We start from the raw sequence: 22,053 nt of genomic DNA, 5'->3' as shown, positions 1-22,053 counted from the left end.
GAAATATTTCGAATGTTTCTATAGAGAGTTTGTTGAAAAGTATGAAACGCGTGTATTAAGGACCCCCTGCTTGGATGGGATACCAAATGTGGATATAATACAAGAAAGAAATCAGGTGTTGTAAAATTTCCCCCCAAATCCGCTTTTTTTGTTAATATTATACATTTCTAAAGAAGAAATTTTTAGGATTTTTTAGAGAAGTGATGATTGTTGATCATTTCTATTTCAAGTTTTTATGTTTTTTCCGGTCATTTCCTGTAAACCTAATAAAGATATTCTGATAATTGACAACATTCTCTTTCACGAATGATAGAAGCTGAAAGTGACAACAAGCGACGAAAATTGTAATTTATCATGGAACTTCAGTCATATTTTATCTGAAATCTGACTGGATGACAGAACCTGCATGTATGATATGCATGGTACGATGACATGCAATCACTGACCTATCCCTAAAAGTAGTTGCGCGTATCACACCCGTTCCGGGTTCAAACCCCATTGTAGTATTCTATTGTTAAGCGGCTAAATAGGGTGATTCATCATTTACTTTGAATGAGCGGTCTCACACATAGTTTGTTTGAGGATAGCTGGATCAACCTCCTCTTCCTTACATCTTCTCTGTTAATACACGCTGATCGCGAGATAGTGACTATCCGGTATTCACTATTTTGTCCTGAAATATCATCTCTATAGCAATGGCAGGTAAGAAAACATAGTAATGTCATAAATGCCACCAGGGGCGATTTCAACGTGCCTCCTGGCACGTTCATGCAGTTGGATTAAAAATACGTGCAGTGAAAATTAACAATCCGTGCTTAAAATATTTCTATAGGCCTACTATTCAAGTTTCAACCCGACAAATGACCGCACAAGGCGCTGTATCTAGCCCTAGAACTCTGGCTATAGTATCCGTTTTTACTTCTACTAGGGCCAGAGGCACTTACATTGAAAAATTTGTTGGAGATGCTTGAACGATCCAGTACAAAAAATGACAGCATTTCAATGCTTGATCGAACCAATACAAATGTGTGTCAGGTCACTAATTAACATGATAAAACCAACTTGAGAACACACACTCGCCGGTCATTTCTAAAGATGCATTTATAGAATTAATAGGTAAATTTTCACGGGAAAAATTTCTGGACACGTGACACCCATGGGCGCAGACATATTAGCATTATGGAATGTGACCCCGAGCACAGCGGGTGTTCTTCCAATGTATTTGAATAGGAAGAATTCTTCCTTTGAGGCAAAATAAGTTACTTGTCGCAAGTTAATAATGTTATGGTAAGAGTTTCCGTAGATTAATATTTTTTTCCGCAGATAGATATTTTTGAAATTACGTTTTGATGATATTGTGAATAAATTAAGATAACATAATATTCAATAAATTTGCAATGCACAAATTTCTATCAAAATTGCGGTCAAAAATACTATTCCAATTCAAAATTACTAAGACTTGAATAGCGAGGTCACCGCCGGGGGTCAGAGATCAGGCTCGAGGTTACACTCACATTGATACGCATTGGTCACGTGTCCAGAAAATTTTCCCGTGAAAATTTACCTATTAATATACTCAATCGCTTTTGCAGAAACCTGAATCGCACGCATGATCAGTGTACTAAATCGCCGTCGTATTTGCCTGCTGAGCATGCGCATGATTCGCTGTTTTTCAAAAGCGACATGTAGGCCTATATTGACACCCTCTGTCGGTCAACGTTCTCTAAAATTGTACACATAACTTGTGTAGTTAGCGACAATGATTCAGTCTGATGATGAGTAACCCATGGGTGTAAACACACCCCTACACAATGACTTATTTACCTAGGCACAAAAGACCGTGTTCATGTACAGTTACTCAGCCAAACATGGCAGAGTAGGTCCCGGATCTTCGGTACATGTTCCTATCTCCTCAACGTTATACCTTTCCAACAAGGAAAGAGATACGAAAAGCGAACGTCTAGCTGTATCTGACAATTGCCAAAATATCGTTATAATAGCAAATGAAATGCTATAATTTGCTAGTGTGTCATTTTCTACGGCAATTTTCATGAAACTATTTCAACTTAACCCTAGAACTTATATATTTTGTAACACGGAACTACGAAGAGTGGGGGTTGTTAGGGGCCGTCCATAATTTTCGCCATTTTCACTTACGCACAAAGCGTGCATAACTTTTTACCCCCCCCTCCCCCCTAGTCGAGTTATGCACAAATAAAATGGCAAAATTTTTTCCATGAGTAGGGGCCTACTACTGATCCAAATACTCTGTGGATACCTTAGTGCTGGCGTATACGATGCAACTTTGGTGCGGGAGTACCCCCTATATAAATCAAAATTAAACTGTAGGGATGGTGGGAAGGTCTCCTCGCAACTTTATTTTCTTTCCACATATCAGATAATCTTTCGGATAAAGTTTAACACCATTCATTCCTAATGGCATGCGTGGCAGTTCTTTCTTGGTCTTAAAAACTTCCACATAATAAAAAAAACATTACTTCAATTAAAATATCCGAAATCAAGGTGTACATCCTTCCTTGCATCACAAACCGCGTGACTGTAATGTTAATAGGGATACATATACATTTTAATATACTTTATTAAGGCAAGTAAGAAAATGTAAATATGAACAACACATACCCAATGTTGACGATGCCAGCGAGACACAGAGTCAGTGCGATTTACTTCAAATTGAAGCTGAGAAATGCGTGTATGTAGCAAGGCTTATACTACGGAAGCGTCTAAGTGCCACGACTTAGCAAGATAATTATGTTTTAATGATTGTAGTTTTTGTAGCCCTGCGGGCAATCTAGTTGGATATCCAAATTTCGCGGTTGATAGTTCTTTGTAGCCCTGTGGGGCAATCTAGTTGGATTTCCTATTAAGCGGCGGTTGTTGGCGGTCTTTCGCGGTTTGTAGTTTTAATTTCCCTCATTCTTCATGCCCTACCATCTATCGGGGGTTAATTTATAGTTTAAGCTTGTTGGATAACTATACTTCGCGGTGTGTGGTTCTTTGTAGCCCTGCGGGGCAATCTAGTTGGATGTCCAAATTTCGCGGTTGATAGTTATTTAGATTTATAGAGCTAGTTGAATTTCCCTATTAAGCGGCGGTTGTTGGCGGTCTTTCGCGGTTTGTGGTTTTGATTTCCCTCATTCTTCATGCTCTACCCTCTATCAGGGGTTAGTTTGTAGTTTAAGCTTGTTGGATAACTATACTTCGCGGTGTGTATTTTTGAAGCCCTACGGGGCAATCTAGCTGGATGTCTCTATTGAGCGGCGGTTGTTGGTGGTCTTTCGCAGTTTGTGGTTTTTATTTGTTGGATATCCAAATTTCGCGGTTTGTGGTACTTTGTCGCCCTGCGGCCTATCTAGTTGGATATCCCTAGTGAGCGGCGGTTTTTGGCGTTCTTTCGCGGTTTGTGGTATTAATTTCTCTAATTTTTCAGGCCCTGGCCTCTATCGGTGGCTAATTTGTCTTTTAAACTGGTTGGATATCTATATTTCGCGGTTTGTGGTTCTTTGTAGCCCTGCGGGGCAATCTAGTTTGACATGCCTATTGAGCGGCGGTTGTTGGCGGTCTTTCGCGATTTGTGATTTTTAATTTCCCTCATTCTTCAAGCCCTGATCTCTAGGGTGTGGGTATTTTATAGCTTGTGCTTGTTGGATAACCATACTTCTTTGTAGCACCGCGGGGCAATTTAGGTGGATATCCAAAATTCGCGGTTTGTGGTTCTTTGTAACCATGTAGGGCAATCTAGTTTGACATCCCTATTAAGCGGCGGTTGTTGGCTGTCTTTCGCGGTTTGTCGTTTTAATTTCCCTCATTCTTCAAGCCCTGCTCTCTATCGGGGGTTCCGTGTGTCTGTGATCATGGTGATGGGGACAGTTCCTCCTTTTAATAGGCATTTGGGTATTTTTGCCGCTTTGCTAGTTTGTCTTTATGTAACTATAAGTGACTTTAATGGCCTTCCATATTTGGTTGTATCTTTTTGGATTCGTTTTTGTCCCTACTGGCCTTCCATACTATAATAATTTTTCACACCTATAGAGTGTATGCAATAAACCAACCGGAACGGTATAACAATTGAAATGACAGTCATGTTGGAATACAGTTCTACGATAGCTGAAGATGACAAAAGGACAGGTCTCTAGATCGATTCAACAACCATTCATACATATCACATGTTTTATTGTCCTATTATCATGCGATTCGCCCCGTGGTAGGACAGAACTAAAAATTAGAAAAATATTGGTAACCTGATCTAGTTCTTGTGTTATTCAGATTTAAATAAATAAAGAAATTAATAAAAAAGATTTCTTTTATTATTTGTTCAGCTAGCGGCTGCACTATACATAGGTTGTTTTTAAATAGGCCCTTAAGGCTACATGCTCTTTTTGGTTGAAATTTTTGGCGGGAAATAATCCCGCACAAATATAAAGTAATCTTTTCCCACAACTAAATATCATAGTCAGGAAATTAATGATGCATCTGGTAGCTTAGATCATAACTTTCATATACTTTAGTTGCAATTATCCCAGAAAATTCTTGAATTATTTTTACAGAGTCTTGAATTGACGAGGTTTATGATCAAAAAACGTCACTCGGTGTATTTTGAAATTCGAGGCCATAACTCTTCTCAAATTAGCCCCAAATCATAATTTATTATATACACGTGTAGCAAACCCCAATGGGAATAATTGGACGTTGTTTGCGGAGCCTAAATTTGATTTGATTTTATTTCACAATATTTCTAGTGTGAGAATTTTGACCTGTCAATCCCTTTTCGGATTTCGCATCTGAATTCATTAAAATGTGATATATTGAATTAATAATGAGTACGCTTACCTTTCTGCAACACTTCCCGGTACCATTGCGCATCTGGTGATAGCCAATATTTTGGCTTAAAACAGTCCCTTCCTATCATTTTTGAACAAAATATTCCTCGAAATTACGTACGTGACACGTATATATTGGGACAGCGAGGAAATGAACAGAGCCATTTACGGTGGGGTAGGCTATTGGAAGCTATTATGGTACCAGGCATGTCAAGCAGATGCATACATAAGGGCGGTATATTCAAATGCTATTGTCTGGATCATTGAGACAGTATCGATCGCGCAAGTAGGCATATACACGTAGAGGTGTGTTGTCGCTCCCCTGGTTTTGACATAAATTACAAGGACGTCTTGAATGACCCAGCGTTTTTATTATATTTATTAGAAAATTAATCGTCGTTTATTACGAGTCCTAAGAGTCATACCAGTTCAATTCATCAAAATTAATTTATATTAAATGAAAAACAAACAAACAAGTAGAGTCCAATGTCTTACTATGACTGTATTACTACCAAAATCTGCTTTTAATACACTAGAAACGTGTTGATATGTATATCTTTGAAAATCGTCAGACATTAACCACAGGTACCGCCGTGGCACAGTGGCATCGTTCACTGTTCAGCATAGTGTATCGGCAGTGGTTCGAACCCTGGTGTAAATTTTAGTATTTGTTATTCTTTTTACTAATACGCTGTGCCGTTTTTCAAACGCGCCCCTGAATGAAATTCGTGGGCAAGTACCCTTAATGCAATAAATAATATCCCTGAGAATCAAACATCTTGCTTTGATAAAAAAAAAATATATCATAATAGCACTGGATGATTACAATTGTGTTATCCTTGATTAATGACAATAAAATTATTGTTTCATAACATATTGAAAAAATAAGTTGGTCATCGGATTTCGAACTCGAGTCCCCGGATTAGGAGTTCAATGCCTTAACCATTACACCACGAGACTCGACTGTGAAATAGCGTGTCGATGTACAATATTTATTATATGAATTGATGTGTCGTCCGAAAAGAACAAAAGAATTGTGAAAAACTTGATTTATTGGCGAATGGGGTTTGGAATTTGTATGTACGGTATTTCAGAAATTGCTAGGGTATAATTGGAAGTGAATCTGAAAAAGTAGTGTGAAGGTGATAACCAGGTAGACCTGTAGCAGTGTCTAAAAATTCTGGATCAGTATGATTTGCTACTAATTTTCGCTATGAAATACCGCGTGAAATGGAAGCAAAAATATTTGTTTATTACGAACAATGATTGCCTGTAGGATTGGTGGCCCTTTTTGAATTAAAGAGTTGTCAAGATATTACACCTGGGACTGTAAATAACATTTAGCATGGTTTTGAGATCACCTTGGGCATATAATTTTAAGCATGTCCCTCATAGCAGTCAATATTTGTATAAAATATCACAGAATAGCAGCTTTTAGTGCAATTTTATTTCAGATAGCATAATAATGCAACTCCCGGGATGCAACTATCGTACTACTGTGTATTTAATTTACTTAGACTAGGTGTTTTTGTAGATATTTTTGCTCACGCAGCGAGCTATTTGTTGGCTTCGACCCGACCCTACAGAACAGTAGTACCTTATATTCTGGCTAGCATTTTAAAAGTTAGGAAGCGTGACACTCTAGTTCAGTGAAGAGATTGGTTGACATATGACTCCATCGCTTGCACAGAAATGTACATGTTAGCTCTTTAAAAAATGTGTACTCTACTGTGTGTGCAGTGTAGTTGTGAAGAGTTGCTGGTTGTGTATCCGAGAAATGTAACTCTTGGAGCCAGTGATTGGCTCAGTTTTCTAGTTAGCTTAACATTTGCTGGTTTCTTTGTAATGTTTTTGAAAACACTAAATTGTTGTTTGAAACGATTAACATTGATATAAGTTAGCTGAATTAAGGGAAGACCCTCATCAAAAACACCCATTTATAGTGCTGTCATATTTCATTATCATTCCAGGTAAAAGAGCAGAATGTTTTCTTTCACATACTTTTTATTCCATAAAAATCGCACTTACGGTTCCCAAGAAATTGCAACTTGAAGTGAAGCATCTTGCGCGATCAAATGTATTATCTATGTATTTTATTATATTCATTCAGTGCTATTTATTATGTATTTTATAGTTTTTCAAGTGGCGATATATAATGTTATTAAAAAAATCTGTATCTCATAAAGCAAATAAGCTTTTATCATGTTATCTTCACAACAAATTCTAATAAATCAAGTGACTGCTTTTTACATGTTATATGCAATAAATTTTCATCTAATTGGCATAAAAAATTTAAAAGGTGTTTATAGATAGGCATTTCTCCAAAATGATATCTTTATCTTTAAAAATAGTCAGTGGACCCCATTTTTTAATGGATTTCTATGAAATTTGCACAGGTCATTTGTCAAAAAATGTTGGAGTCAGATTTCCTGATTTTCTTCTTGTTAAAAACTAAGATTATTTTGGTTAAAGCAATAAAAAGAAATTTGCATAAAGAATAGATTCCTATTTAAATGTTAGTTTTCATTGATCACATTGTCCCCTTTTAATTTCGAGTCAAACAAATGAGATCTCCTTAGCCCTGGGCGCCACAACCTCTAGCTACGCCACTGTAACTAAGTAAATGTAATCAATCAATACTAAGCAAGTGGTAAGTCTTCTAGGCTAGACATTGCAAATCATCCATTTTGAATTAATCTTTTTCCTGCTTATCTCTTCATTTATCAGGTGCTGAAATTCATGAAGCGAAAGCACGCTGGTGTGAGTTGTTCAACAGCGGTGATGCCAAAGGTATGGCCGAATTGTACACTGAAGATTGCAAAATATGTCCACCAAATGCACCAATAATTGAGGGACGAGAAGGTAAAGTATAAAGCAAAACTGTTGTTTATTTTCGCGAAATCTTATTTATTTATTTATTTATTTATTTATTTATTTATATTTAATCTCAACTATAAATAAAGACAAGCGCAAAAGAGAAACTCAGAACATAATAAGAGTTGCTTTACGTAATACTACAAATGCCGTACTCTGAATCACAATAAACAATTGTATTGCATCTTTTGTTTCTACCCATCGACTTTTTTTCGATCAAATATACACTAATTTACATTATATTGTACATGGAAATCACATTGAATAAGAACATTGTTGTACTGATGTCCCATAAAAGCAAGCTCTAACGAATGTGTTGAGAGGTTAAAATGCGTGTACATTACAAATACTTCCGAGGACTCTTACTTAACAACACACCGATACACCGAGGACTTCGCGGTTACCGAGGACCTAAACACGCGTCTCGCTACGGAAACCTCGTTAAACGGCGAAAAATGAGGTCTCATATCCTACTACCCCCGGTATATCTTAACGTCCTCGCAGCATTAACCGGAATTAAATTTGTTCGGTATTACCTACTTCTTGAGGACTTGACATGACAACACAGAGGACACACACACATTTGAAAAATGTGGTCATTTTTTCAGGTCCTCGGAAGGATTTGTAATGCACGGGGGTCAATATATATCATTCAGTATACATGCATCATTCAGTGTTTTTCTCACCCTTTACCGATAATTTACAGGAAACCAGAGTTCATTTGATAAAACAATTGTAAAGATATGACCTCGAATGTCAAAATGGTTGCCGGACCAATTTTGCCATTTTCGTGCAAATGAATGCCATGTGCGTCCATCTATGGATCAATTACAAATTTCGGATTTTCTGTAATTATAGCTAAAAGATGTAGCTTTCACATTATGTAAATACTGAATGATGGTTGAAAACGAATTTTAAAATATCAGCACATATTTGCTGGAACTCGCTTTCTTTGGGACACCCTGTACATTTAGAATCTATGATGAATGATATTTTTATCCTTTCAGTGCTTGAGAAATGACGATGGCAGATGATGATGATGATGATGATGATAATCATATATATTGGGCTATTCCATTTGAAATCCACACTACCCCTGTGGAAATTTTTTGAAACATGTTCCACAGAGGGAGTATGAATTTCAAATGGGTATCAGCACATTAGGCAGCTCCATTTGAATTTCATACACCCTCTGAGAAAGATTACAACCTGAATCTTCCACAGCTTCCACAGAGGAAGGACGCGTTTCAAATGGAGCTACCTAATGTGCTAATTCCAATTGAAATTCATACTCCCTTTGTGGAACACATTTCCAAAATCTTCCACAGGGTAGTGAGGATTTCAAATGGAATAGCCCATTTATAATGATGATGATGGTAGTGATAATGATGATTTTTTTAAAATCTATTCAGGGTTTGAGAAATTAGCCAGGATGCTGATAGCCTCGGGTTTGAAAGCCGAAATGCATCCGTGTCAGGACATGCAGACTGGAACGGACGCTGCTATTGAGGGCGAGACTCTGTGGGAGCGTGGCAAGGGCAAGTTCTTTAAAGATGATAAATCGAGTGGTGTTGATGAGATAAAGTAAGTGCTACATAAAGACCCTACCAAATAATTACGTCACTCATCCTCATTTAAATAAAATTATGTCCACCAGGAGGCATCCACTGAGTTATTCGCATGATAATACAAACATGTGATGGGTATCAGTGAATGGTTGTGGAATCGAACTACAGACCTGTCTCTCTATCACATTGAACTGTCCACCAAAATGGCTGTCATCCCAACTCGTCATTTGACGTCACGCCGATCTGCGCCGATGCGCACATTGTTTAACGTACATCGTCACTGCGCAAGTCGGCGTGACGTCAAATGACGAGTTCTCAGGTGTACTCGCAAAGGCTTATGGGATTTACCGAAAAGGTCAATTCATATCAAAACATGGACTATTTGAACGCTTCCTTTTTAAACATTTTGTACGCATTGCACTTTGAACTTTGAAAGGGTACGCAAAGTGCGTAATCGCGTATATACACATTATTTGTGCGTTAAAGAAAACCCTATTTTCGTGACATGCTGTATTGCCTCGGACGACACCTGAGTGAAACATAATCGTGTAACCCACAAGTTTCAATTAAAGGTCCGTAACCCGATCGACAGCATCATCCCCCGATTTTTTTCATTGTTGATGAGGTTTTGGTATCACATAATAGATACTATTTTTCTCATTACTATCCTGAAATTTGACGCTCCAAGTCGATGTATTTCCGGAGAAATCATGAATCACAGCGGTTTTTACAGGTATACCAGTTTGTAAACAATAAAAATTACTTCGGATCATGGGAAGAGAAAAAAGCGAACTACGCTAAGTGCTGAGGAGACGGTCCGCCGTATATAATTAAAACAATTCCTTGATTATTTCAGTTGGTGAAATAGCTCAATTGGCTAGCGCGCCGTTCTTTTACCCGCGAGGTATCCGGTTCAAAACCCGGTATCGGAAGGTTTTTTCATCTCCATTTTTAACCCAAACTTTTTTATATTCATTTGAAATGTACATATCGCAAGGGGAAATATATTTTGTTTCTTTTTTTTCTGATACGGTACGAAAAACAAAAAAAACAAATATTTTCCGTTCAATACGGGCCGGGCATTGCAGCATGTCAGCATTCGTCATACGAACGGGAATTGTTGTTGTTGCATGCCTACCCAGAATGCAATTCACGTATACAAGGTATTGGATTGCAAATTTGGCTATTTATTCACATTTACGCTGAAAATGCTCTCGTTTTTTCACAAAGCTTCATAAAGGGGGAGATATTTGATATTATTATGTAATTTTAAAGACAATCCATATCCAAAACCAATAGGGTTACCCCCCTTTAAGTGAACTTAAAGTGACATCCGACAACCCTAGTTCTTTTGGTGGTTCGACACCTCGAATTTTCCACGGGGGGGGTCAGTCGCCACAAGTGTGTCCACGTGGTCATACAGAATATGTTCGAACACCTGATTTACCCATCAGATTTTCCAACATCTCAAATATTTGGCTTCCGTCTGGACATGACTAAAGTTGACAGCTTCGTTTCTTTTTTCTCCTTTTGTTCATATAGATACATGGTTATCTGGAAAAGAGTCAACGGCTCGTTGAAGCTCTACACGGAAATGTGGAATGTTGACCAGTAGCGTACAAGGCGGGTGGGGTGGGGGCAGAGGCCAGATTTCACCGGACTACCGCCACAATTTGATCAACATTTATTACCACGGGCATCTTCGTTTTGGCCAAAATTCACCTTGTATTAAAGGTTTGATTCTCTGAAAGAACTGTACCGTCAGGAATTACAACATTTTGAAAATTACACCACATCTTTATCCAGTCCATGAGCCACAAATGATGTGCATTGAAGCATGGATGACTGATGCCGCTCAATACCAAGTGCTTGACACTTCATAGTCGGAGAAAATGACCATATGAACGTGAAGTTGGGTAGTAATGTATTTTTGTTACTTTTAAAGTAACTTAAAAGTTAGTTAATAGTAACAACCAGGGGTCTGAAACTCTGAATATTCAGCAATATTAAAGGGCATAATATTGCTCGGACAATATCAATATTATTGGCAAGCTAATGAGGGCAACGAAAATGATTCCTTTTATGAGAAAATAAGTCGTTTAAAATTGATATTCCGTGAAAAGCAACTGTAAGCCGTGAATTCCTTCGAACGAGACAGATTTGACCTAGAAACTACAGTGATGTCATGATATGAATATTTCCAGCTTTGAAAGAATAGACCGTCAACACTCTCAATGCACAGAACGTATACTGTTTTTGTTATCATGGTTATCAGAAAAAAACCCCACAAATTTAATGGTTTTTACGCATACTGATACAATCAGGCCGCTTCTTTATTATGTATTATTAAATTGTGATATTACAATTCATATCTATCAACATGATAAGAAATAATTGGACTAAAAATAAAAAATAAAACGATTTAGATCAATTACACAGTACGAGCTTAGAATTTGAGCATGACATATCAATATTGTATTTACAGACTTGGCATTTAATATGGAATATTTTTCGCAAAGTTCATAACCGAAAGTTTGTTTATCAATATGGGTCAAATGCGGATAGTCAATTCAGGAAAACAATAGTTACTAGCCAATGTCACCGGCAAAGCAAAAACCGTCAGTAATTGTTCAGTCATATGGACATAACCTTTGGGCTAAGTACGTATTCAATTTAACTTCGCGTATTAAACATCAAATACTGATCGCTGGATAGTGACTAACCTGTATTCGGTATTTTGTCCTGAAACATCATCCCTATAATCAACATGGTAGGTAAGAAAACATAGTAATTTCATAAACGCAACTAGGGGCTATTTTAACGTGCCTCCTGACACGTTCGTGCAATGAGATTAAAAATCCGTGCAGTGAGAATTAAAAATCCGTGCTCAAAATATGTCTATACTATTCAAGTTCCAACCCGACAAATCAGCAATAATTTAAAAAGTAATAGTCCAATGATAAAGTCTGAATAGTCTGTGGTAATCAATCAAATTTAAATTTTGCGTGAAATTGCTTTATGCCTCATAGCAATGACCCTTCTCCACAATGTTTCTGTCAATTGTGTGTGTGCGCGCTTGTTTTCACCTACAAACGTGGACTTTGAGTCCACACTTATGTAGTGAAAAACCATAAACTGCGAAACTTGGACGTCCACGGTCGTAGGACAGCGGCAGAGGGTGCTATACAGCATAACTTTGCATATGGGGTAGGGTCCTCTATGGTAGGTGTAATACCAGGACCACGGTTAGCGGTTAAATATCAAAGAAGTCCACGTTTGGATTATGATATGTCTGTGTGTGTGGGTCCACGGTTTCACTGTTAACAACCACACAAACAATAAGGGTCCACGGTTGTCGGTGAAGGCGTGTAGGGGTGTGTGTGTGGGGGGCATCGCTACAACCAGCTGCTTATGAGGTGAGGGCAGGGTGGCCCCAGACAGCTTTGCCGGGCAAGCCAGCTCCTTCTTTTTAACCGATTAACCCTAACCGCCTAAGGGCTTTTTGGCGACGGCAAGGGAAAGACGGAAGGAATAAAGAGAGAAAAGAAGGAAAGAAGTTGTTTGATCTGGGTGGGATTCGAACCCGAGACCCCTCGCATGCCAGGCACTGGGTCGGCGACACTTTGCCACGGGTCTTGGGCTTCGCTGGCCAGCGAAACCGTGCTTATGTATCACTTAGGGCGATTGCGTCATCACACCACGTGGGATGCATGCACGAACAGCGCATATATCAAGTAGTATTTTGTAGTATACCGTCCTGTTAGGGTTAAGCATTTTGATTTTGGGCAAAAATAGTGTAATGTTGCCAATTACCCCGCAATAACATATCACCTTGACTGTCCTAGTAAAACGGGTCACAAATTGATGTCCGATATGATATGCATGGGTATATAGCCCATAACCATGATAACACTATTCAAGAAAAGCGGTCAATGCTGTCATGCAGCAAAGATCTTTAGTAAATGTTCAGTCATATGGACCGGTTAACAGGCTTATAGTATGTGTCTATATTACTCCCTATTCCAGAAAAGCACAGCACTAATTTTTTGGAATTAAAAAAATATTATCCTGTTTGCCAAATGAAAACTATGTTTCATTTGACAAAACAGGATTTTTTTTAATCCAACAAAATTAGTGCTGTATTTTTCTGAATAGGTAGTAATTCTTACCATGCTTGTGTAATACAAAGCGCGTGCGGATAGTAACTAGCCTGTACTTTGTAGTTGTCGTGCAACATTATATCTATCGAAATGGCAGGTAAGAAACATAATAGTTCTATATAAATTTAGTGACATAAAATAGCATTAACCAGGGAGGGGAGTGTAAAATAGTTTGTACGGGAATATGCGATCTTTTTAATTCTGAAATTCTATAGCTTTACGACTCCAAAGGCAGCCAGTTTGGAAGCTCACCCAAAATGGACATGCGTCTCACCTGTTTGGGGACGGACACTTATTAGGGCGGGCGCTTAGTATTCTGATTTCCCCTTTAAATCTGATGAGGGTCTGTCCTTAATCGATCTACTTGGGGTGTATGAACATAATAATGCAGCTGTCTTGACTGAACGCTGCACTCGAGTAATAATTGTAACTAACTGGCATGCTAAAAACCTTAAAAACAAGCTTAAAAACAACAAACATTATAATTCCCGTCGATCATGCCACTGTTTTTTCGTGGAATATTTCCTCACAGGGAGGATGGCAATTTATTTCTCGCATTTACGGCCCTAACTACTATGGGCTATTTGCGGGGAGGAGATAAGTTTAAGTGACCGCTTATGGGTTCGAATTTCAACCAGCCTAATCATGAAACTCCCGTGGCCAAGTGGTTAAGGCGTAGGTCTCGTAAACCCGAGGTCCTGGGTTCGATTCCCAGGCGTGATCACTTTTTCTCCTCGTCTCCTTTATCATTTACGACGGCGAACCTGATGAAAAATAATGTTTATTTTTATAATTCCCGTCGATCATGCCGCTGTTTTTCCGCTTAAAAACAACCTTAAAAACAAATGCATTAGTTGATATGAGAATGAACTTGGTCCAATTCTGACATTGACCTTTAGGCCAAAATAGGTATAACAACTTTCACTAGTGAAATTAAGTAGTTATTCCTAACAATCACCCCCTACGTCATATTATTCACAATAAAATTGCTTCCTACACGTGAGCTTGTCCTTTTTAAGCACTCTTCTTGTTAAAAACTAAGATTATTTCGGTTAAAGCAATAAAAAGAAATTTGCATAAAGAATAGATTCCTATTTAAATATTAGTTTTCATTGATCAAAATTGTCCCCTTTGAATTTCGAGTCAAACAAATGAGGTATCTTTAGCCCTGGGCGCCACAACCTCTAGCTACGCCACTGTAACTAAATAATCAATCAATACTAAGCAAGTAAGCAAGCAAGCAACATAAGTAACTTTAAGTAAGTGGGATTCGTTCGTCTAGACTAGACATTGCAAATCATCCATTTTGAATCAATCCTTTTCCTGCTTATCTCTTCATTTATCAGGTGCTGAAATTCATGAAGCGAAAGCACGCTGGTGCGAGTTGTTCAACAGCGGTGATGCCAAAGGTATGGCCGAATTGTACACTGAAGATTGCAAAATATGTCCACCAAATGCACCAATAATTGAGGGACGAGAAGGTAAAATATAAAGCAAAACTGCTGTTTATTTTCGCGAAACCTTTTATTTATTTATTTATTTATTTATTTATTTATTTATTTATTTATTTATTTATTTATTTATTTATTTATTTATTTATTTAATAATAGGAGTTCCTTTACGTTATACTACAAATGCCTTACTCTGAAGCACAATAAACAATTAACATCAACGTTAGCCTAATTGCATTGCATCTCTTGTTTCTACCCATCTACTTTTTTTTTTCGATCAAATATACAATTTACATTATATTATACATGGAGAACACAATGAATAAAAAAAAAGCGCAGTGATTTACAGTGCGCTACGCGCAGGCACAATGCCTATACGTTGATCGACAAGCGTCAGCACACTTTAAAGGTTGTCGCTGACCACAACAGTCCACTTCATTCCATAAACCATTTAAAAACAAATCAGGGACTTTGCTGCTTCAAGAGGGCACACCCTAGACATTTCACAAATTACCATCGCAACCAGGATCAGCTCCCCGAGTTTCGTACGGGTTACAACGAGACAATTAGCAGTTACTTCCATCCAGGGGAATTTCAACTCAATTTTTTTTCACGAGACCGTACTAGGCACCGCCAGGGTTCGAACCCGCAACCTCTCACTCCATGGTCGAACGCCTTATCGAGAACATTGTTGTACAGATTTCCCATAAAAGCAAGCTCTAACGAATGTGGTGAGAGGTTAAAATGCGTGTACATTACAAATACTTCCGAGGACTCTTACTTAACAACACACCGATACACCGAGGACTTCGCGGTTACCGAGGACCTAAACACGCGTCTCGCTACGGAAATCTCGTTAAACGGCGAAAAATGAGGTCTCATATCCTACTACCCACGGTACAGCTTAACGTCCTCGCAGCGTTAACCGGAATTAAATTTGTTCGGTATTACCTACTTCTTGAGCACGTGACATGACAACACACCGAGGACACACACACACACACACATTTGAACTTGTAAAAATTTCGTCATTTTTTCAGGTCCTCGGAAGGATTCTCAGAAAAGAGCTCTGAGAATTATCCTTGGGTCCAATTATGTATCTTATGACAATGCTCTTGTTGTGTGTAATCTTGATAAGCTGTGTGATAGGAGGGAGCAACATTGCCTTATTAAATTTGCTCGTACATTGTCCAAGTGTGATCGGACCACCAAGTTGCTTCCTCACAGAAGAGGTCAGGCTCATGGTAGACAATTAAGAAACAATGCCAATCTCTCCCAACTCCGTGCCCGTACTGACAGGTTTGCTAGGAGTCCAGTTTCTTACTTTGTTAGGCCTCTAAACAGCAACCCACCCTAATCCTGGTTCATCCCTTGCATTGCTTTGCTGTGGATCCTGTTTCTTTTTGGCTGCCTTGAGTTCTGACCTCATTTGTTGTTTATATTTATTAATTATGTTGTTATATATTATACTGCTTTTCTCATTGTTGTTTTTTTGCTTATACTTTGTGTACAATGTAATTCGGCTTCCGGGCCGCGATTTTGTGCCAATAAATTCATGTCATATATCATATTGTAATGCACGGGGGTCAATATATATCATTCAGTATACATGCATCATTCAGTGTTTATCTCACCCTTTACCTATAATTTACAGGAAACCAGAGTTCAATTGATAAAGCAATTATAAAGATATGACCTCGAATGTCAAAAAGGTTGCCGGACCAATTTTGCCATTTTCGTGCAAATGCATGCCATGTTCGTCCATCTATGGATCTTCTTTTTTTTTTAAAAAACATTTAAAACAGTTTTATCAAATGAGCTTATCATGCTAATGTATACAGATGCTTTTGAGTCATTTTCACCTTTAAATTTCCCCTCTTTTACACAATTATTCACTTTTACAGCATTAAAAAAAAATAGGATGTAGAATGTATATATTTATAACAAAATTGGTGGCGCTATTTAGTTACTGAAAATTACCCTTTCAAGCTTTTAATACAAACAATTTCTTTTATTTTTTGATGAAATATGTTTATAAAATTTCGTTGCTGCTTGTTTCACCTATACCATCTGTTTTAAAGGCAGTATTGATCACCTACACCTTGCAGATAAAGAAATATGATTTAGGTTAAATAGCGCCATCTATAGTTTGCATTTAGTTAATAATGAAGCCAATTCTATATACATCAAACAACCGTGCCTTTCAGTGCTTGAGAAATGACGATGGCAGATGACGATGATGATGATGATCATGATGATGATGACGACGATGATCATGATGATGATAATCATAATAATGATGATGATGGTGGTGATAATGATGATTTTTCAGCGTTTCAGAAATTAGCCGGGATGCTGATAGCCTCGGGTTTGAAAGCCGAAATGCATCCGTGTCAAGACATGCAGACGGGAACGAACGCTGCTAATGAGGGCGAGACTCTGTGGGAGCGTGGCAAGGGCAAGTTCTTTAAAGATGACAAATCGAGTGGTGTTGATGAGATAAAGTAAGTGCTACATAAAGACCCTGCCAAATACTACGTCACTCATCCTCATTTAAATAAAATTGTGTCCACCAGGAGGCACCCACTGAGTTATTCGCATGATAATACAAACATGTGATGGGTATCTGTGAATGGTTGCGGAATCGAACTAGAGACCTGTCTCTATCACATTGAACTGTCCACCAAAATGGCTGTCATTTCAACTCGTCATTTGACGTCACGCCGATCTGCGCCGATGCGCATATTGTTTACCGAACATCGTCACTGCGCAAGTCGGCGTGACATCAAATCTCAGGTGTATTCGCAAAGGCTTATGGGATTTACCAAAAAGGTCAATTCATATCAAAACATAGACTATGCATTGTCGAACTTTGATTTAAATAAAAATATGTTATTATTAATCATGATGAACGCATCCTGTTGGAACTCAAAATTATACTGATGTGTATTATAATTAATAGTAAAATGGTCATAAAGAGTTTATATAATTAAAGACAGTAAAAGTAAAGTATACTTGTGTTATTAGAGACCTTGCGGAATGAAGTTACTTTAACTTTAACTTTAACGTCTAGAGGATTATAGAGGATTATGTATTCAAAACCACTATGCCATTAAAGCCACTTGAAGTTAAAGTTAACGCGAGAATCTATAGTGTGCCGTAAATTATGATGAAATACGTCATACTTTAGAACAATAGTTTGCCTATTTCCTCATAGACTACATAATTACCACTTATGTATTATCTAGTTAATAGACCAATTATTGGAAATCTAATTTGGTTTGGGTAAAAACATGCTACATGTTGCTGAAAATTACTGATTGAATTAAATCAAAATAAATTTTGTTCCAAACGTCACACTTGATATATAATTTTGTGTGTGCTCATGACGTACACCAAATCAGCTTGCGGAACCAAGTTTTTGGCTTGACTTCAACGCCAAGGGGATTAAGTTCCCGTAAAATGGTCTGGTTTTACTTGAGCCAGCAGTGTACGATACTTCTGGAAGAGTAAAGCAGGTGCATAACATTCCCGTGGGACATCTTCTCTTCCTTCTTGACCCTTCCCTTTTGGATGCTGGCCGCCGTGATATTTTACGCTTTTAGGCCTTTTTCTGCATGTCATAGGTTGTGCCTGGTAAGAGAGAGAGAGAGAGAGGGGGGTAGGGAGGAGGAGAGGGAGGGCATTGGAAGTGGACAGGGAGGTGCTTTGCTGGTAGCCAAGGGGGGGGGGGCTCCCCCGTGGGACATCTTCTCTTCCTTCTTGACCCTTCCCTTTTGGATGCTGGCCGCCGTGATATTTTACGCTTTTAGGCCTTTTTCTGCATGTCATAGGTTGTGCCTGGTAAGAGAGAGAGAGAGAGGGGGTAGGGAGGAGGAGGGGGAGGGCATTGGAAGTGGACAGGGAGGTGCTTTGCTGGTAGCCAAGGGGGGGGGGCTCCCCCGTGGGACATCTTCTCTTCCTTCTTGACCCTTCCCTTTTGGATGCTGGCCGCCGTGATATTTTACGCTTTTAGGCCTTTTTCTACCATTTTAAGCCCATTTTTGTAAAAACGTTTCCCTTTGAGAATCGGCCCACGCCCTCCTAACAGAAAAACCCTGACAAAATCACTGGGGAGGGGGAAACAGGAGTGCGAGTGGGTAATTATAGGAGGGTCAAGTTTGAGAGAGCGAGTACAGATAGAGGGAGAAGGAGGGAAAATAAGGAGAATGTAGGGAAGGGGAAACAGGAGGGAAGGGGAGAGAGATTCAGAAGGAGGGAAAGAAATAAAGAATATGTATTTCATTAGGCTTTGCGAAGTAAATTGGAATATGGAATTGACAAAGCCGACAAGCCTTTATTAAATAATATTATATATATATATAGGCCTATAACTATTGTAAGAATATTAATTGAAACGTATAGGGCCTAGCTAGTTTCAAAATAATATGATAAGGAGATTAACGCTGGGTCCCGACAAAATCCATGTTGAGTGGTATCGCGAGTTCATTCATGTTTACTCAAACGAAGCTCTTAAGGTAGAGTCTTTTGTCTTGAAGTGGGACTAATAACCATTTGACTAAACAAAAGAGAGACATTTGGATGTAGTTGGTAACAAGCTCTTACACATGCCCTTCTTTTGAACGCACATTGATACACATGTCCCGAGTTTAAGCAACAAGACGCTGTTGGTACAGAAACCAATCTGACGTTCGCGTTGAAGTGAATTTGAGCAATAAATCCAATCAATATTTTTGAAGTTGCCGTTAAAGTTCCAGTAACTTCATTCCGCAAACTCTCTATTGAATGCAACATATCTTGCATAATGGCTCACTTTAATACTGAACAATTCTGATTTTGGAATCTACCAGTTTATTCGCGAAAGCCCGAGTAAAAAATCCGACTATGTACTTTGACTTTTAAGCAGAACTTTACCCCGGGACTTCGTTCTCTAAAAACACACTGTCAATCATACTCATTAACCAAAGTTCTTGATATCTGATCCAGAAATTGCACTTACTTTGTGTACGTTTCAGCAACACTGTTGCCTTTGTCAACACTTGATGATGAGTGATTCCTACTGGCATCCGACTGGTATCTCCAGCGTAGGTCTTGGTGTTGCCAGTTGATTTTCCATCTGGGGATTTTCTTGAACCCAGTTCTAGAAACTCATCAAAAATGTGTGAGAGTTGATACTGTCCGTCGTCTCTGTTCATGGTGGTGTCCCTCCTCTTTCTAATTTCTATAGCCTCCTTTATCCAGCGTGTGAATCGTTCTTGTTCAGTGCCAATGATCTCAGCGTCCCCCATCCAATAACATGATTTTTGTCGACTACGTGATCTGTTATTGCTGACTTGTTAACTGTTGCAAGGGATTCTTTTCTACCTGCTCTGGTGACTACCGTGCTGCTGTCCTTCTCCACTTCTTTTCTGTGTTCTTCGAGCCGCGTTCCAAATTTTCTCCCAGTCTCCCCTATGTAAGACAGATCACAGTTCAAACAGGGGATCTTGTAAATAGCCTGGGTCAAATTGTTGGGATCACGCTTGTCTTTTGGGTGAACCAGTTCTCTGCGGAGCGTGTTGTGTGGCTTCATAGCGGTTGAGACATTTTATTTTTTCATCACTCTAGACACCCTTTCTGTTACGCCTTTCACATAAGGTAGCACAACCATACCTCGACTTTTGGTGCTGTCATCAGATAATCCCCAGATTTTACATCTGGGGATTTTCTTGAACCCAGTTTTAGAAACTCATCAAAAATGTGTGAGAGTTGCCAGTAGGAATCACTCATCATCAAGTGTTGACAAAGGTAACAGTGTTGCTGAAACGTACACAAAGTAAGTGCAATTTCTGGATCAGATATCAAGAACTTAATGGTTAATGTGTTTACTCTACCGATCCTGATGAATTTGTTCAACCATGTCAATCATACTTCAATCAAATTTAACCACAAGCACTAAGCATGGTGGTACAATATGCGCCAAATGTACGTTCATCCACCAACTTTCGCGCCAGCACAAAAGCGCCGCATTCCATAGCTAGTTGTGTACCATGTATAGTTAATGGTAATGGCACGTGCCCGGAGGATTTAAACAATAACGAGATCTAGGCGACCAATCACAAGCCAGATTCATTTAAAGATGCTTTACATCTTGGCCAGAAATTGGCCTAGCTTTACATACAGACCCGTGTTAAAAATGTTAACCGCAAGTCAAAGTAAGTAGTCCACTTGGGAAGCTAACAAACAGAGGGAGTACGGTGACTGAAAAGATCAGATGTGAAAATCTATCAACTGCACACAAATTAATACAAATCAGAGTTTTATTAAATGTAATAGCCAGAGAATACAAAATGGGCAAGTGGACTACGGAGAAGTCTAATCAAGACATGGACTATTTGAACGCTTCCTTTTTAAAGATTTTGTACGCATTGCACATAGTACTTTGAAGGGGTACACAAAGTCTGAATCGCGTATATATTTGTGCGTTAAAGAAAACCCTATTTTCGTGACATGCTGTATTGGTAGGACGACACCTGAGTGAAACATAATCGTGTCCATGAGGCGCGAACCCACAAGTTTCAATTAAGTGAACTTAAAGTGACATCCGACAACCATGGACAACCCTAGTTCTTTTTGTGGTTTCGACACCTCGTGGTCATACAGAATATGTTCGAACACCTGATTTACCCCTCAGATTTTCCAACATTTCAAATATTTGGCTTCCGTCTGGACACGACTAAAGTTGACAGCTTTGTTTCTTTTTTCTCCTTTTATTCATATAGATACATGGTTATCTGGAAAAGAGTCAACGGCTCTTTGAAGCTCTACACGGAAATGTGGAATGTTGACCAGTAGCGTACAAGGCGGGTGGGGTGGGGGCAGAGGCCAGATTTCACCGGACTACCGCTACAATTTGATCAACATTTATTACCACGTGCATCTTCGTTTTGGCCAAAACTCACCTTGTATTAAAGGTTTGATTCTCTGAAAGAACTGTACCGTCAGAAAATTGAATTTTTCAGCTCTGGAATTATAACATTTTGAAAATCACACTACATCTTTATCCAGTCCATGAGCCATAAGTAATGTATATTGAAGCATGGATGACTGATGCCGCTTAATACCAAGTGCTTGACATTTCATAGTCTGAGAAAATGACCACATGAACGTGAAGTTGGGTAGT

At 38.7% G+C, this 22,053-nt stretch overlaps 2 protein-coding genes across 3 annotated transcripts; both read left to right on the top strand.

The window, feature by feature from the left end:
* Positions 1-695: 695 nt before the first annotated feature.
* Positions 696-12,206, top strand: LOC140140665 (uncharacterized). The gene is made up of 4 exons (XM_072162425.1): positions 696-702; positions 7,566-7,700; positions 9,125-9,296; positions 10,823-12,206. Exons 1-4 carry the CDS (start codon positions 696-698, stop codon positions 10,893-10,895), a joined length of 387 nt encoding a protein of 128 aa, XP_072018526.1. The 3' UTR covers positions 10,896-12,206.
* A 1,235-nt stretch (positions 12,207-13,441) lies between these two features.
* On the top strand, positions 13,442-21,743 carry LOC140146222 (uncharacterized). Of its 2 annotated transcripts, none has more exons than XM_072168005.1 (4): positions 13,442-13,537; positions 14,787-14,849; positions 17,224-17,395; positions 21,653-21,743. In XM_072168005.1, exons 1-4 carry the CDS (start codon positions 13,531-13,533, stop codon positions 21,723-21,725), a joined length of 315 nt encoding a protein of 104 aa, XP_072024106.1. In that variant the 5' UTR covers positions 13,442-13,530; the 3' UTR covers positions 21,726-21,743. The 2 variants fall into 2 exon arrangements, with proteins under 2 accessions (XP_072024106.1, XP_072024105.1); XM_072168004.1 differs by having other exon boundaries at positions 14,787-14,921.
* Positions 21,744-22,053: the final 310 nt, after the last annotated feature.

This window comes from Amphiura filiformis, chromosome 2 (assembly GCF_039555335.1).
Source record: "Amphiura filiformis chromosome 2, Afil_fr2py, whole genome shotgun sequence".
NCBI classification, from domain to species: Eukaryota; Metazoa; Echinodermata; class Ophiuroidea; order Amphilepidida; family Amphiuridae; genus Amphiura; species Amphiura filiformis.
Note: the sequence above shows the minus strand (reverse complement) of the source record. Positions and strands in the feature narration are given on the sequence as shown.